This window comes from Danio aesculapii, chromosome 21, assembly GCF_903798145.1.
Source record: "Danio aesculapii chromosome 21, fDanAes4.1, whole genome shotgun sequence".
In the NCBI taxonomy this organism is placed as follows: domain Eukaryota; kingdom Metazoa; phylum Chordata; class Actinopteri; order Cypriniformes; family Danionidae; genus Danio; species Danio aesculapii.
The window spans coordinates 35,223,733-35,239,766 of record NC_079455.1 but is presented as its reverse complement, the minus strand read 5'-3'; the positions used below and the strand labels follow the sequence as shown (position 1 = coordinate 35,239,766).

Here is a 16,034-nt window from a genome sequence, read left to right as displayed (position 1 = left end):
ATATTTTTTTTTTCTGTATTAATCTTGCCATGAAATAGCCATATGTTGCTGATGTGGCAATAAATATACAAACAAGTAAACAAAATCAACTGTACAAATGACCTTGGGTTCCTCCGCTGGCCTTTAGGTGGCGCTGTGTGAGCTGCAGATGCGCGGAATGCCCAGTGATCTTCTGCCAGGAGAGCCCCTGTGCAGCCCGAGGGCCACTGTTCTGTTGGAGTCCACCATTCAGCTGCTCAGGAGACTGTATTTGAACGATGACTGGCTTCAGCATATAAACCAGTACATGCTAAATAAACTACAGCTCATCAACCCACTCATGAGGGACGGACACGGCAAGATAGGTCAGTTAACTCGTCTGCTTTATTTACTTATTTATTTTTTTTTTATGACAAAAAATATTTTATTTGATCTTATTAGTCTTGTAATAAAAATACAGTGAGTATGGAGCAAAATCACTGTCATAAATATTTTGTGCGTAAATAAAATTCACGCATCCGTAATTATAAAATCGTAAAGGAAAACGGAACGTACTCGTAATTTTATGAGGGTACTGTTCCAAAATCTGTGATAAGAACAGACACAACATTTTCTTAGTCTGTTTGTATATGACTGATAAATTTACGATGGGTGTACTTTACAAACACAAAATACAGTTTCACCACGGACACGAAGTCCTGATTACGAGTACGAATCAAACAGCAACACTGTCAAAATTACATCACCGCTTTCACAGGCATTAATAAACAAGCGACAGTCATCGATCACAACGGCGTGCCTGCTGGGCACTCAAGCTCCCCACACACTGTCTCAGGTCAGATTTTTGTTATTCCCTCCTTTGAGAAATGTCCGTCATGAGCTGTAATAAAGGTTGAGACTTAATGAGGTCCATTTTCGCTGTGTTTCTTGGACATTTTACAGAATCAAAATTAAGAACGGGCCAAAGATAGTGACCATAATGAAAGTTAACGTTATAGGCAGCGAGCGCAGTTTCTCAGTGAATCACTGAACTGTGTTTAACTATAACATGACATGACTAAATTTATTTGCAAATTATAACTCGGTGTCAACAATAACCCCAAGATTTATTGCGTGACTGTGGAGGCTTTAACGAACCTAATTGATTAATTGTAGATTCACAAACGCTTAAAGGGCCAAACACTAGTACTTAAGTTTTTGATTCATTCAATTGTAAAAAATTACCAGCCAACCATTCCTTAATCTCAATCAATTCCTTAACTCCTTAATGTATTCTGACATTTTTTTTTACATTGGCATTTTTATCATTTATTTGGATATTTAGGTATTTATATGTGCATGTATGTATGTTGGTAGATATTTAGGTTTTTAGAATTTTATTTAAATTGTGTTCATTTTTAATTTGGGTATTTACTGTATGCATATAGTCTTTATGTCAGAATTTAAGTCTGTATTTATGAATTTATGAATTATGTATTTAGGCACTATTATGTTGGGTGTTATGTTTGTTACTATTATTGTTGTTGTTGTTGTTATTATTATTATCACTATTATTATTATAATTATTATTATTGTAAGTAGTAGTTAGTAGCCACATATTTAGTTGTATAGTTAGTAGCCACAAAAAATAAAACGCCTGAAATTGAGTTGTCTGTGCGCTAATTAAGTAATGATTAAAAAACTTGTAGAAAAGCAGAACAGTCTCCAAAAAAACCCTGCTGTTTTGTTTGTGCACTCTGTCCTCTTCCCACAGGTCACGCCAGTAAGGAGTCTGATGAGAAATGTGGGCTGAACAGAGAGAGGGCTTCAGCTTGGGCAGACATGGGCTCGTCCTCAGACCACCTCTCGGGCCCGGCGGGTCTCTCTGATGCTCAGCTCAGCGTCCTGTGCTGTGAGGTCTGGCCTGTCATGGCTCTTATCGGAGGGGTGGACAGTGGCCTTCGTGCTGGAGGAACCTGCCTGCACAAATCCAGTGGCCGACGGGCCACATTACTCGGGGTCTTGAAAGAGGGAAGCCCCCTGGCTAAACTGCAGTGGGAGGAGACGGACTTTACTGTGAGGTAAGGACAAAAAACATTTCTTTTGAACTATTCTGGCACGTAGTTTGCAGCAAAAAACTCTGTTTAAATGTAAATCTTCAAGCAAAGGTCTGGAGTGCTGAAGAAAAATTTGACTTAGTTGAAATATTATTTACTTAGTTATTGTAACATATGTTATTGCAACATGATGTATTTATCACATTTACCAAGGTTGTTATTATTAAAAAATAAATATTACAAACCAATGATATAATGGTGCTTAATAATATTTCTCTTGTTTATTTTGGTATCTCCTGAATAAAACAGATAGCTCAGCATTACAGATAGCTCATCCTCGATTTACTCACCCTGACCCTGATGTGCTTTTTTTTTCTCAAGCAGAACATTTAAAAAAAAAAAAAGCTTTCCTTTTGGAAGATTTTTTTTTTAGCTGAAACTAGTTTAGTTTGAACATTGATATCGCAGTGTGTTAAGCTGCAATAATCACTTTGTAGGATCTGCAGTGTTGAATTGGAAATATAATAACTAGGCATTACAGTTCAGGACACATAAGATTTGTGGAGTCTAGGCATGGGACGATAACCGGTTTCAAGGTTTACCGCGGTTTGGAAAAGTCAAGGTTTTAAAACCGTAAAGATTTTCTGTTATACCGTTCCTACGATATATAAAAAAACTTTAGTTTGTTTTTTATGCATGTTAAGACCATTTCATTTAGTTTATTTGCGGAAAATTATCTCCAGAAGAAATCTAATCTAATGAAAACAGCAGAAGTCAACAATGATTTATTTAATTATTTATTCTCACATGTTATTGACATTTTAAATGTTTCTTTAAATATATATATATAGTGTTCAATGTGGAAAAAAGGTTGGTTTTCTACATTGAACTACTTTAGGGTAGTTATAAAAATCTTTTTTTTTTTTCACAGTAGAAAAAGTAGTTTTTTAACCAGACATTTAAAAAGAGCATATTTTAGAGCAATAATCGCAATATCGTGATACTGTGAAACCATGATATATTTGTCCAAGGTAATAATATTGTCAGCCCACGCCTAGTGGAATTATTACAAAGTTTAACCCTAGTACAATAAAAGATTTTCATTTGAATGTGTTTTTAAGATTTGTTTATTACATTTTACGCCACTACACTCCCCTACAGAATCATCTCAATCAGTTTAAATTTATTGAATTATTTCCAAATGGTGCTATTCAAGTCATCTTTAAAATTATATTCATGTCACAGTGTATATTAATAAATAAACAAAATATTGTGCATGTCTAGATGACACTCTGGTCCTTGGTCATTCAGGGCTATGGCTAGTGGAACTCTGAGAGTCCAAAAAATGATATACAGGCAGAACAAAATAAATACTGCATCAGAGCTCAATGTATCATCAGGAGCCATGTGCATTACATTTTTATTCCCTTATATGAATATTAACTTGAATTTTATGACTCACCAAAGACCACAGTTTCAGCTAAAAAATCTTCTTTAATGTTCAATTGAAGATAAAATGTGATCTACAGTACATCGTGGATGCCCTGAGGGTGAGTAAATTGAAAGGAATTTCTAACTTGTTTTTTTTTTTTTTGTCCAAAGTGTACTTTTTTATGCACTATGGCATGGTCAGCATACTTCATTTGTTACTGTGCTCAGACACCTTCTTCAGTGTTGGCATCTTGTGGACAAATGTAGTACTGTTAGCTTAAAAAAAACAACAACATACACTAGTGGTCAACTGATAACAGATATTAAGAAATCAGTCTAGCCGATGATATACATGTACAGTAAATTATACCTATATCAGAATCAGAATCAGAAAGAGCTTTATTGCCAGGTATGTTCACACATACGAGGAATTTGTTTTCGTGACAGAGCTTCTACAGAGCAACAGAATTACAGAGACAGGATAAAAAACACATAATAAATATATTAAAAAAAATAAAAAATAGAAGTAGTGAGTGCAAATATACAGATTGACAAGTGTATGTACGTGTTTATTACTATATACAATGTTATATGTGCAGCTGTTATGTGCAAATTGGCATGTAAAGTGTGTTGTTAAATAAGTGTATATGTGTATAAATGTGTATAGCAAGTAGTGATGTTGGTTCCACAATTATTATCATCAAGTGTTCATGAGATGGATTGCCTGAGGGAAGAAACTGTTTCTGTGTCGGGCTGTTCTGGTGCGCAGTGCTCTGTAGCGTCGACCAGAAGGTAAAAGTTCAAAGAGGCAGTGTGCTGGGTGTGAGGGGTCCAGAGTGATTTTGGCAGCCCTTCTGCTCGCTCTGGATAAGTACAGTTCTTGGGGAGTAGGAAGGGTTGTACCAGTGATTCGCTCAGCAGTCCGAACTATTCGACGTAGTCTTTGGAGGTCATATTTAGTAGCTGAGCTAAACCACACAGTTATTGATGTGCAGATGACTGATTCAATGATGGAGGTGTAGAACTGTTTCAGCAGCTCCTTTGGGAGGTTAAACTTCCTCAGCTGACAAAGAAAGTACAGCCTCTGTTGAGCTTTTTTGACAATGGAGTCAATGTGAGTGTCCCACTTCAGGTCCTGAGAGATGGTGGTGCCCAGGAACCTGAATGACTCCACTGCTGCCACAATGCTGTCCATGATGCTCAGTGGGGGGAGAGCAGGGGGTTTCTCCTGAAGACCACTATCATCTCCACGGTTTTGAGCGTGTTGAGCTCCAGGTTGTTGTGGCTACACCAGACAGCCAACTCCTTAACCTCCTGTCTGTAAGCAGACTCATCACCGTCCTGAATGAGGCCGATAAGTGTGGTGTCGTCTGCAAACTTCAAGAGCTTCACAGAGGAGTCTTTTGAAGTGCAGTCATTCGTGTACAGGGAGAAGAGCAGTGGGGAGAGGACACACCCCTGGGGAGCGCCAGTGTTGATTGTGCTGCCTGTCCGTTAGGAAGCTGTTGATCCACTGACAGACAGAGGTGGGCACAGAGAGCTGAGTTAATTTGGGCAGGAGAAGTTTTGGGATGATAGTGTTAAACACCGAGCTGAAGTCAACAAACAAGATCCTCACATAGGTCCCTGGTCTGTCTAGGTGTTGCAGAGCATAATGCAGTGCCATATTTACTGCATCATCCACAGACCTGTTTGCTCTGTACGCAAACTGAAGAGAGTCCAGTGAGGGTTCAGTGATGTCCTTCAGGTGGGCCAGCATCAGTTTTTCAAAAGACTTCATGACCACAGATGTTAGTGCCACCGGTCTGTAGTCATTTAGTCCTGTAAGTTTGGGTTTCTTTGGGATGGGGATGATGGTGGAGCGTTTGAGGCAGGAGGGCACTTCACACAGCTCCAGTGATCTGTTGAAGATCAGGGTGAAGATGGGGGCCAGTTGGTCAGCACAGGATTTTAAACAGGCTGGTGTTATAAAATCTGGGCCTGGTGCTTTTTTCCTCTTCTGTTTCCGGAAGACCTGGCACACCTCATCTTCGTTAAACTGTAGTGCAGGTATGGGGGAGGCAGGGGGTGGTAGAGGTGTTAATGGTGGCGTGAAGAGCAGTTCAGAGTGGGTGTGGGGGTTTTTCTCAAACCGGCAGTAAAACTCATTCAGGTCGTTTGCAAGTCGTTCATTGTCTACAGTGCTGGGGGATGGTGTCTTGTAGTTTGTGATGTTTTTCAGACTTTTCCACTCAGATGTGTATAAAAAGTCACATTTGGACAGCTTTGAAACGATAGTTTTAATCAGTTTCACTTGCTTTTAATGTCTTTGAACTAATCCTGCTGTCGATCAGCACCACTTCCTGGACTGATTATTAAAAAAACTCAATCTAGTGAGATGGAAAACAAGCGCTGCGAGGCATTTTCCCCTTGGTGTCAGACGGCATCTTTTGCCATCTAAATGAAGCCTCATCATTGCTAAAGTCAACATTTTGTCTTTCTTTCAAATGTATAACCAACCTAAACAAATGTAATTCACCAAAATGTTTTACACACACACACACACACACACACACACACACACACACACACACACACACACGCACCCACCCACACACACACACACACACACACACACGTAGCCTGTACTGTACCACTAACACATTGGTTTAATAAGTGTCACAAAGTGAAAATAGCGGCGTTTTGAAATGACAGAAAAACACATACCATGGTAAATACTACACAAGACAAACTAACTAAATGAAACAAAACTGCTCCCGATTAGAGTCAACGTGCAAATCAGCCAGCCATGTATCAGTAACGGACTTTTATTGGTCCTTTTTGGAAATGGCATGGCTTAAATACCTGCTAGATTCATGCCAGTAATATGGTTTGCTCTTTATAATGCAGTGGGGTATTGTTTGTGTGTGTGTTTGTATTGAAGAGCCGTGGAGTACATTATAACAACAGACAGGTCGGGTACACTAACGCTATATTTCAGCATCTGATCTGGGGGCAGACACTAAATTAGGAGAACGTTTTTCTCTCGCGCTTGAACCGCATCTGACAGAAGCATATACACATCTTTGACGCACATCTTTGTTTCAAAATTAAAGTTTTGCATCACAAAAACACTCCGTATGCCACTGGAAACAGTATTGACACCCAGTTGAGAAACGCTTCTCCGGCTGATGACAATTATTAACGGAAGTTCTAAGCACACTACTGGAAGGCGCTGGTCACTATGGCGCCCACGAAGAAGAAGGTCTATATCAGGGGTGGGCAAACTCGGTCCTGGAGGGCCGGTGTCTTGCACAGTTTTGCTCCAACACCAATCAAACACACCTGAACATGCTAATCAGTGTCTTCAGATCACTAGAAATCTATAAGCAGGTGTGTTTGATTAGAGTTAGAGCTAAACTGTGCAGGACACCGGCCCTCCAGGACTGAGTTTGCCCAGCCCTGGTCTATATGAATCTGCACTCTAAACCAAAAATACAGTATCCGTAGGTTTTCAGTATTCTCCAGCACTGACATGTGTTCCTATATATTCTGATGCTATTGTAATGTTTTCCATATTTTTATGTTATACCTGTCCTGTTCTTTTCGCTAGTTGCATGCGTCTTTTTACCCCCTTCCAACTTTTTCACTCTCCTTTTCTTGTATTGTCTTTTGTCCTCTTTATTTTTTTCTAATCATGGTATCCTTTATTTTCCACTCTTTTTGTTTCCGTCTCGTCCCCTTCCGTCTCACTCCTCTCTTCATCTTCATTCTGCTTGTGACCTGCTGTGGTCCCACTAACCCAAAGCTTCCTGAATTCTTGGTCACCCAGCGACACTCCTCTGTCCTCCCTGGAGCCATGTGATGTCCCGCAGATGGACATGTCCCGCTGCCGTGGCCTCAAACCCTCCGTGTTGTTCGACCTCATCCTGATGACCGGAATATTGGAAGAACAGGAGCCCCCCTCTGCGTCATCCGGGATCCCGAGAAACCGGATCAGCTCAGAAGGCGGCCCACGTAACGAATTGGAGAGACGCTTGGATGAGGACATTGCTCGTATTATGATGGACGAGGATTGCGTGAGCTGTCCGGTGGATGAGGATCGAAATAAGGTTGAGGACAGAAGAGATGAGAACCAAGAGGACACGTTAGGACCGCTTATACAGTCCACCGAATCCCCATGTGCACCAATCCTCACGCCCCAACCGAGAGCGGACTTCTTTGCATTGGAACTACGCGCAGTTCGCATTTCCTACCTCCTGTTGGGGGCGCTAAAATCCCTGGCTGTCATTTTGAGCTGCGGAAAGTTCACTGATCTTCTCCTGGTTCCCAAATCAGACCCTGGGGTGAATTTAACGAGCCCTGACCCAGCGAGGACCTCTGCTGGTGGGGAGGAGAATGCTGAGCTGCGCTCTGTGCTGCAGTTTGTGGTTCGGAGCATGGTGAAATGGGCCGTCAGACCCTGTCCCATCAAACAGGCCATGGCTTTATCTGACCTGGAGAGGGCCCAGATCATCATCTTTAAAGGAGCGCTGAGCAGACTGCAAGAGGACGGGAGCAAAGAGCACAAAGGTTTGGAGAAAAAAGAAGGTAGAATGCTGAATATGGTTTTGTTTGGTTTTGTGTGCTACAACGATAATATGTAGGATAATAATAATTATAATAATAATAATTATAATAGTAATATTAATAATAAAAATAAATATTATTATTATATATTGCAGGTCATTTGTTTATATAATTTATATAATTTGATCATTGTTTAATAATGTAATAACATTTAAAGTTATTGTAATAATTATTGTGGTTATTTATTTATTACAGCTAATTTTGAATTATTGAAAATATTAATAATTCATTATATTAATAGTATAATTATGATAAATAAATAATAATCTATTATTAGTTCATATAATTTGTATACTTTTTGTATAATTTACGTTTTAATTGATATCATTTGATCATTGTTTAATAATGTAATAACGTTTCATTTTACTATTATTATTATTATTATTTTTATTATTATTATTATTATTACTATTATTTATTTTAATATTATTATACTACATACGTATTATAGTTGGAATATACATAACCAAAAGTCAATATTTAACATTCTACCTCCTTCACTTGCTCATTATTTATTTCAAATGTTAATAATAATAATAATAATAATAATAATAATAATAATAATAATAATAATAATAATAATTACATAGCTGTTTTTAAAAATAATTTCAAGTAGTTTTCATCTTTAGTAATACCATCTGGATTTAGTAGTAATACATTTTTTTAAATATATAATTACTATTATACTATTATATATACTATTATATACTGTTGATTTACATGTTTTAATTGAACTTGATAATTTTTTAATAATGATAATTAATAATAAATGATAATGGTAATAAACATTTAATATTATATAATAATTAGTATGGTTGTTTATTTATTACAGCTAATTTGTTCATGATTATTTAAAATATTAATAATTCATTATATTAATAATAGAATTATGATAAATTAATAATAATATAAAATTAGTTTATGTAATTTATTGTTGTTGCAAATCATTATTTCTAGTGATTTACATGTTTTAATTGATATCATTTGTTGTTTGATAATGAAATAACGTTTAATTTTATTATTATTATTGTTATTATTATTGTTTATTTATTTTAATATTATTATACCACATACGTATTATAGTTGTAATATACACTACCAAATAAACAATATTCAGCATTCTACCTTCTTCACTTGCTCATTATTTATTTCAAATGTCAATAATAATAAATACATAGCTGTTTTTTATCATTTCAAGTAGTTTTCATCTTTAGTAATTCCATCTGCATTTAGTAGTAATACATTTTTTTCAAATATAATTACTATTATGTAAATGATAAATTACATATTAATTTACTAATTCAATTAGCATATAATTAACTAGTTGCTCTGTGTCTGTTTTCATAGATTCTGGAGCTCACTCTTCCTCTCAGCCAGTGTCCAAGTCCTCCAGTTCAGTCTCTCTTTACAGCAACGGCTCTGAGGGCATTGCCATTTTCGGCCAATCAGCTTCACCCTCCACCAATGACCTCACAACCTCTCTCCTTACTGCCCTGCAGGCGGATGGACTGGAGAACTTCAACCCGTTCCTGCCCATCAACCTGCTGCAGTGAGTTTCTTTGTCATACAAGATCACTGACTACTGTACATGCGTTTACAGCATTGAGCATTTAAAGGGATAGTTCACACATAAATGGAAATTGACTCATTATTTACTCTCTCAACACTAAACACTGAACATTGAACACTAAAAGATTTATTTTATTTTATTTTATTTTATTTTATTTTATTTTATTTTATTTTATTTTATTTTATTTTATTTTATTTTATTTTATTTTATTTTATTTTATTCCAGCACTACTAGTTAACTTAGTAACTTATTTTATTTTATTTTATTTTATTTTATTTTATTTTATTCCAGCACAAATAACTTAATTAGCCACACTTTTTATTTAATTAACTTTTACTTTATTTTATTTTATTCCAGCACTAATTACTAAATTAGCAGCACTTTATTTTATTTTACTTTTTTTTTTTTTTTTCCAGCACTAATTACTGAATTAGCAACACTTTTTATTTAATTTTTTTTATTCCAGCACTAATTACTAAATTAACAGCATTTTATTTTATTTTATTATTATTTATTTTATTTTATTTTATTTTATTTTATTTTATTTTATTTTATTTTATTTTATTTTATTTTATTTTATTTTATTTTATTTTATTTCAGCACAAATTACTAAATTACCCACACCTTTATTTTATTTTATTTTATTCCAGCACTAATTACTAAATTTATGACAATTTTATTTTATTTTATTTTATTTTATTTTATTTTATTTTATTTTATTTTATTCCAGCACTAATTACTAAATTAACGAAAATTTTATTTTATTTTATTTTATTCTAGCACTAATTACTAAATTAACGACACTTTTATTTTATTTTATTTTATTTTATTTTATTTTATTTTATTTTAATTTATTTTATTTTATTTTATTTTATTTTATTTTATTTTATTTTATTTTATTTTATTTATTTTTTATTTTATTTTATTTTATTTTATTCCAGCACTAATTACTAAATTAGCGACATCTTTATTTTATTATTTTTTTTCTTTATTTTATTTTAATTAATTTTATTCCATCACTACTAACTAAATTAACAACACTTTACTTTTTTAGTCCAACACACACACACATACACACATAAGGTAAACTGTCTGATGTGTTTGGATGTCCTCACTCCAGATCACTGTCGACTGAGACACAGACACACACTCACACACAGCTCACTGAGAGTGTGTGTGAGAGCACAGGTGAGAGTGTATGCTGAACTCGTGCTGCTGTTATAAGCTCAAGTGTGTCAGCATGGCTTCATGACGCAAGTAGGGCTGGGAAAAAAAAGTTTAAATGATATTTTTTTTTGGTGGTCGATTTGATATTGATTCATTAACACAGTCATTAACACATTTGTTTCTATATTCTATAGTCTATGCATATAGGCATGTATTTATTAACAGATTTATTGTTATTTCAGTCCTTTATGTAAGTAGGTCTTTAGTTTTGTATTTTATTAGGGATTATTATGTTATTATTTATTATTATATTATTACAAGGTCCAATAATACTGAGACATTATCTGTGCTCATTACATGGCTATCTCGAATACTTGCTTCTGATTGGTCAGTCACGACATTCCAAGGTATTTTATTTTGCAGTTAACAACCTCTAAATCATAGCTTCCCAACCACGTGCCTAGAAGACCACCGCCACTGCATGTTTTGCATGTCTCCTTTGTCTTTCACACCCATTACAGGTCTTTCAGTCTCTGCTAATGAGCTGATGATCTGAATCAGGTGTGTTTGGCAGAGAAGATGTAAAATATGCAGAGCTGGTGGTCCTCCAGGAACATGGTTGAGAAACACTGCTCTAAATAATGCAGGCTCATCCGGGAACTTCTAATAACCCACCCCGTCAGATAACATTCACATTCGTACTTATCTGCTTGTCTGTCACGTCACTGTTTTTGACTGTTTTGAATTGTTTGGCGCCATCTGGTGACTGAATAATAGAGAGGTAGTCTATGCTGCCAGTTTACTTTCTGTCAGCTTTGCGTTTTTTTTTTTTCTACTTTTTGGCGCCATCTTGTGACTGGATAATGCGCAGGTTAGTGCAATGTTATTATACTCCATCGGCTGTTTTCTTTCTGTCAGCTTTGCGTTTAATTTAGGGTTGATAATCTCAGAACAAGGTTTTTTGGTGAATGTTATGTTTTGTGTGCAAGTAGTCGTGTAAGAAGCAGGATAAATTACATCTAGGAGGTTGTTTTTCACAGAATAAAGCCATTCTGTCTGTTAAAATAATGTCTTTAAGTGACAGCAGCCTAATAATACACCATCAAACACAAAATAACAAAAATAAACAAATAATCAGTACACTTTGAAAGAATGTTTAATAGCTTTAATAAAATATGTCGAATTTATTCATTCATTCAATTTGTTTTCGGCTTAGTCCCTTTATTAATCTGGGGTTGCCACAGCAGAATGAACTGCCATTTTATCTAGCACATTTTACGCAGTGGATGCCCTTCCAGCTGCAACCCATCACTGGGAAACACCCATACACTCTCATTCACATTCATACACTACAGACAATATTAGCGTACCCAGTTCACCTGTACCGCATGTCTTTGGACTTGTGGGGGAAACCGGAGCACCCGGAGGAAACCCACGCAAACACGTGGAGAACATGCAAACTCCACACAGATATTCCAACTGACCCAGCCGAGGCTCGAACCAGCGACCTTCTTGCTGTGAGGCGACAGCACTACCTACTACACCACCATGTCGCCCTGTAGAATTTATTTGGTATATTTTATAACTTCTGTATGTTTACACGTGTTTTTTCTATGTATAAATAGGGGGTCCCACTGTTTTATGTCAGCCCCTGTTATATTTTTCATATTACTACTACTTCTGTCCTGTTTTAAATTTTATTGGTCATATATAGAAATATTGTGTTAAATCTATATTCACTGAATCGAATTTGAGAGCTGAATCAATACCCAGCCCTAGAAGCAAATACCACGCTCAGGCTGAAGGTTTGCTGTGTGTGTGTGTGTGCATGTGTGTTTGGCTGGGCTTCTCTAGGCGGATGGTTCTGGCTCGTTTTCCCACACTGGCAGGTCTGGTCCACAGTCCGGTTCTTCCTCCGGGCCTCAGTCTGACCAGCTCTGCATCCTGTGAGGGCTTCACTGAGCAGCAGACCAGCTTTTTGGAGCCCTGTGGTCAGACCAGGACCCCCGTGGGTAAGACCGCTTTAATAACGTCCTGGCAATGTGGATGTCTGTTGCATGGCGTACATCTAGATGATGGTATAGGAGTTAATAAATAGTTTTTGTAAACTAACGATTGGATTGGTTTATGTTTTGTCTCAAATCTGACAGCTTGTGCATGTTTCACATTTGAGTCTTGCTTTGGAAAGATGTTTTAGTTTATCAAATATAATGTATACACTGGTTTCACTTTTTTTCCTTTTTTTATTTTATAACCCTTGAATTGCAAGACCTTTATCCTTTGCTGGATTGCAATAGATAAATGTATATTAGTGATGTAACAGATCACAAATTTCACGGTTCGGATCACATTATGGTTTTTTAGTCACGGATCGGCCCATCTTTTGGATCAGCCAAGAAGAGGAGGAAACAAATGTAATTTGCTTTCTATTTATTACCAAAACAGCACTGCAAGACACTTTTGGTTTCATAAAATGAAGAAATAATCAGCTGAATAAAAATAAATTGTAAAATTTTCGGTACTGTGAAATATTCACTGTTACTACTGTTGCTTATAATGCCAAATGTATCAATCTAACATTATAATATGTACAACCCATATTTATTTTGAGATTTTTCAATAAATTATTCAGTTATTCACTCATAAAACTTCATGTTTCATTGCTAGATGTGTCATTTTTATTATTTAGGGACATATTATTGATGGCCTTTTGGTTACAGTAAATAATGTAACTTTCATTTTTGAGCACATGACGGTGATTTTATTCTCTACCATAAACATCAGTGGGTTTATCTAATCTATAAACTGTTATCATAGTACTTCCGTGTTATTTGTCTGTTTGTAACTTAATATCTAACTCAAAAGACTAAAGACTGAATCTCTTTCTTGATTTTTGCACTTTCAGATTTGAATGCAGTGATTAGAAGGGTTAATAAACGTGCAAAATCACCATCATTTATAATTTATGTTGCGTGGGTGTTGAGATCTCGATCTTTTAATGATGAATCATGCAACTTACACTGAACGCATCAATGCTTTAATAACCTAAGAAACCCACCACATCCCGAATAACCTACCACATCTTCCTCCGTCATCATTATATTTTACAGGAAAGCTTAAATGCTTTCATACATGTGATTTGAATGACACGAGAGGTTTTTTACTTGTAATCTACTGTATTAATGTATTAATCTGCAGGTCACGTGTGTTCCGAACCATGGGTTGTGATCAGTACGAATCGCAGATCAACCATGATCTGTTACTCCCCTAATATATATATATATATATATATATATATATATATATATATATATATATATATATATATATATATATATATATATATATATATATATATATATATATATATATATATCTTGTATATTTTTAATTTAATCCAGATTACAATATTTATATAAAAGTAATTACTGATTTTCACAGAGGTCCTATTGATACACTGCTGTGTATATCAAACTATATTGTAAATGTACTCTTTTAAATATATTAAATATAGTGTTAAATTGTGAATTTAAAAAAACTTAAGGAATATCTAAAATCATTAATGGAAGTAGTATGTAATTTGTAATATTTTGTACACTATATTTTGTAAATAATTAGTTTAAAAATCATGTTGTTGGACTGACTGCATTAGTCAGCCAAGTATAGACACATTCTGATTTATTATGTAATATTTTATTTCTGTCCCTCAGAACAGCCCCAAATGTTTGTCCCAGTTCGATTGCTTGAAATGGGCTTCTCAATGAGACACATCTACAGGGCCATGGAGGCGGCAGGTACCAGAGCCATTCATACCTGCTGTCAGTCATTAGAAAATTGACAGATTTATCAAGCTTTCAATAATTAAAAACCAATAATCCCAGTGCAGATATTTACAGCTAGAAGTGTTTTAAAGGGATAGTTCACCCAAAAATGAAAATTCAGTCATCATTTACTCCCCTTTATACATGATTGAGGGTCTTTGTCTTGTTCAATACAAAAAGAAGGTACAGTTGAGGTCAGAATTATTAGCCACCTTTAATTTTTTTTCTTTTACTAAATATTTCTGAAATTGTTAAACAGAGCAAGGAAATTTTAACAGTATGTCTTATATTTTTTTTGTTCTGGAGAAAGTCTTATTTGTTTTATTTTGGCTGAAATTAAAACAGTTTTTAATTTTTTAAAAGACGTTATAAGGTCAAAATTATTAGCCCCTTTAAGCTATTATTTTCGATAGTCTACAGAACAAACCATCGTTACACAGTAACTTGTCTAGGGCCAGACGGAATCTGCGGATGTTATTTGTTATTGCTGCGGAGAATTTTGCTAAAAATCTGCGGATTTCTGCGGAATTATTTTGGGAGTATCATAACTAAAACCTTAATATGTGAAATAAAAAAATAATATCTTTTTAACTTGTATTTAATGTTTAAAATGCTAATCCTATTAGATTCACTTCATTTGGTAAACAAAGCAAGTCTCTCATATAATATATCTACTAAAAGAGAGAAAATAGTACTGTGCAAACTGAATTGTAAATAAATCAGAGGAACATTTTCAAATTAGTCAATAATATTACTGAAATTTATTTAAAAACTGAATAAATATAGATTTACACACATTTACTAAAGTAAATAAACAGAAAATCTGCGGAATTCTGCGTAAAATCGGCGGGCCTACTAATTACCCTATCCTGCCTAGTTAACCTAATTAACCTAGTTAAGGCTTTAAATGTCACTTTAAGCTGTATAGAAGTGTCTTGAAAAATATCTAGTCAAATATTTTTTACTGTCATCGAGGCAAAAATAAAATAAATCAGTTATTAGAGATGAGTTATTAAAACTATTATGTTTAGAAATGTGTTGAAAAAATCTTCTCTCCTTTAAGCCAAAATTGGGGAAAAAATAAACAGGGGGGCTAATACATGTAATTCTGACTTCAACTGTATATAGAAAAATGTTGGAAGTCTGTAGCCGCTGGCATCCATAGTATTTTTTTTCTTACTATGGAAGTTAATGGCTACTAGTTTCCAACATTTAGCAGAAAAAAATATGTTTGGTACTACGAGGATGAGTAAATGGTGAAGAAATATTCCTTAAGTGAATAAATGTCTTTAAGATTTTTTTTTTCTTTGATTTTTTTATATATATTTTTTCTCTTTAATGATTAGCTGTTGATGATTCACTCATTACACTTTTCCCTGCTTCACCCCACACTGTTGTTCCCCACCGGAGCACTCGACTCAA

General features: G+C 35.0%; 1 protein-coding gene across 1 annotated transcript in view; it reads left to right on the top strand.

Moving 5' to 3' along the window:
* LOC130214395 (probable E3 ubiquitin-protein ligase HERC1) overlaps positions 1 to 16,034 on the top strand; it is a 153,684-nt gene that overhangs the window by 73,333 nt on the left and 64,317 nt on the right. Inside the window, 6 exon segments of the mRNA XM_056446064.1 lie at positions 128 to 344; positions 1,733 to 2,039; positions 7,258 to 7,997; positions 9,402 to 9,603; positions 12,646 to 12,803; positions 14,502 to 14,585. Coding sequence (XP_056302039.1) covers positions 128 to 344; positions 1,733 to 2,039; positions 7,258 to 7,997; positions 9,402 to 9,603; positions 12,646 to 12,803; positions 14,502 to 14,585 — 1,708 coding nt within the window.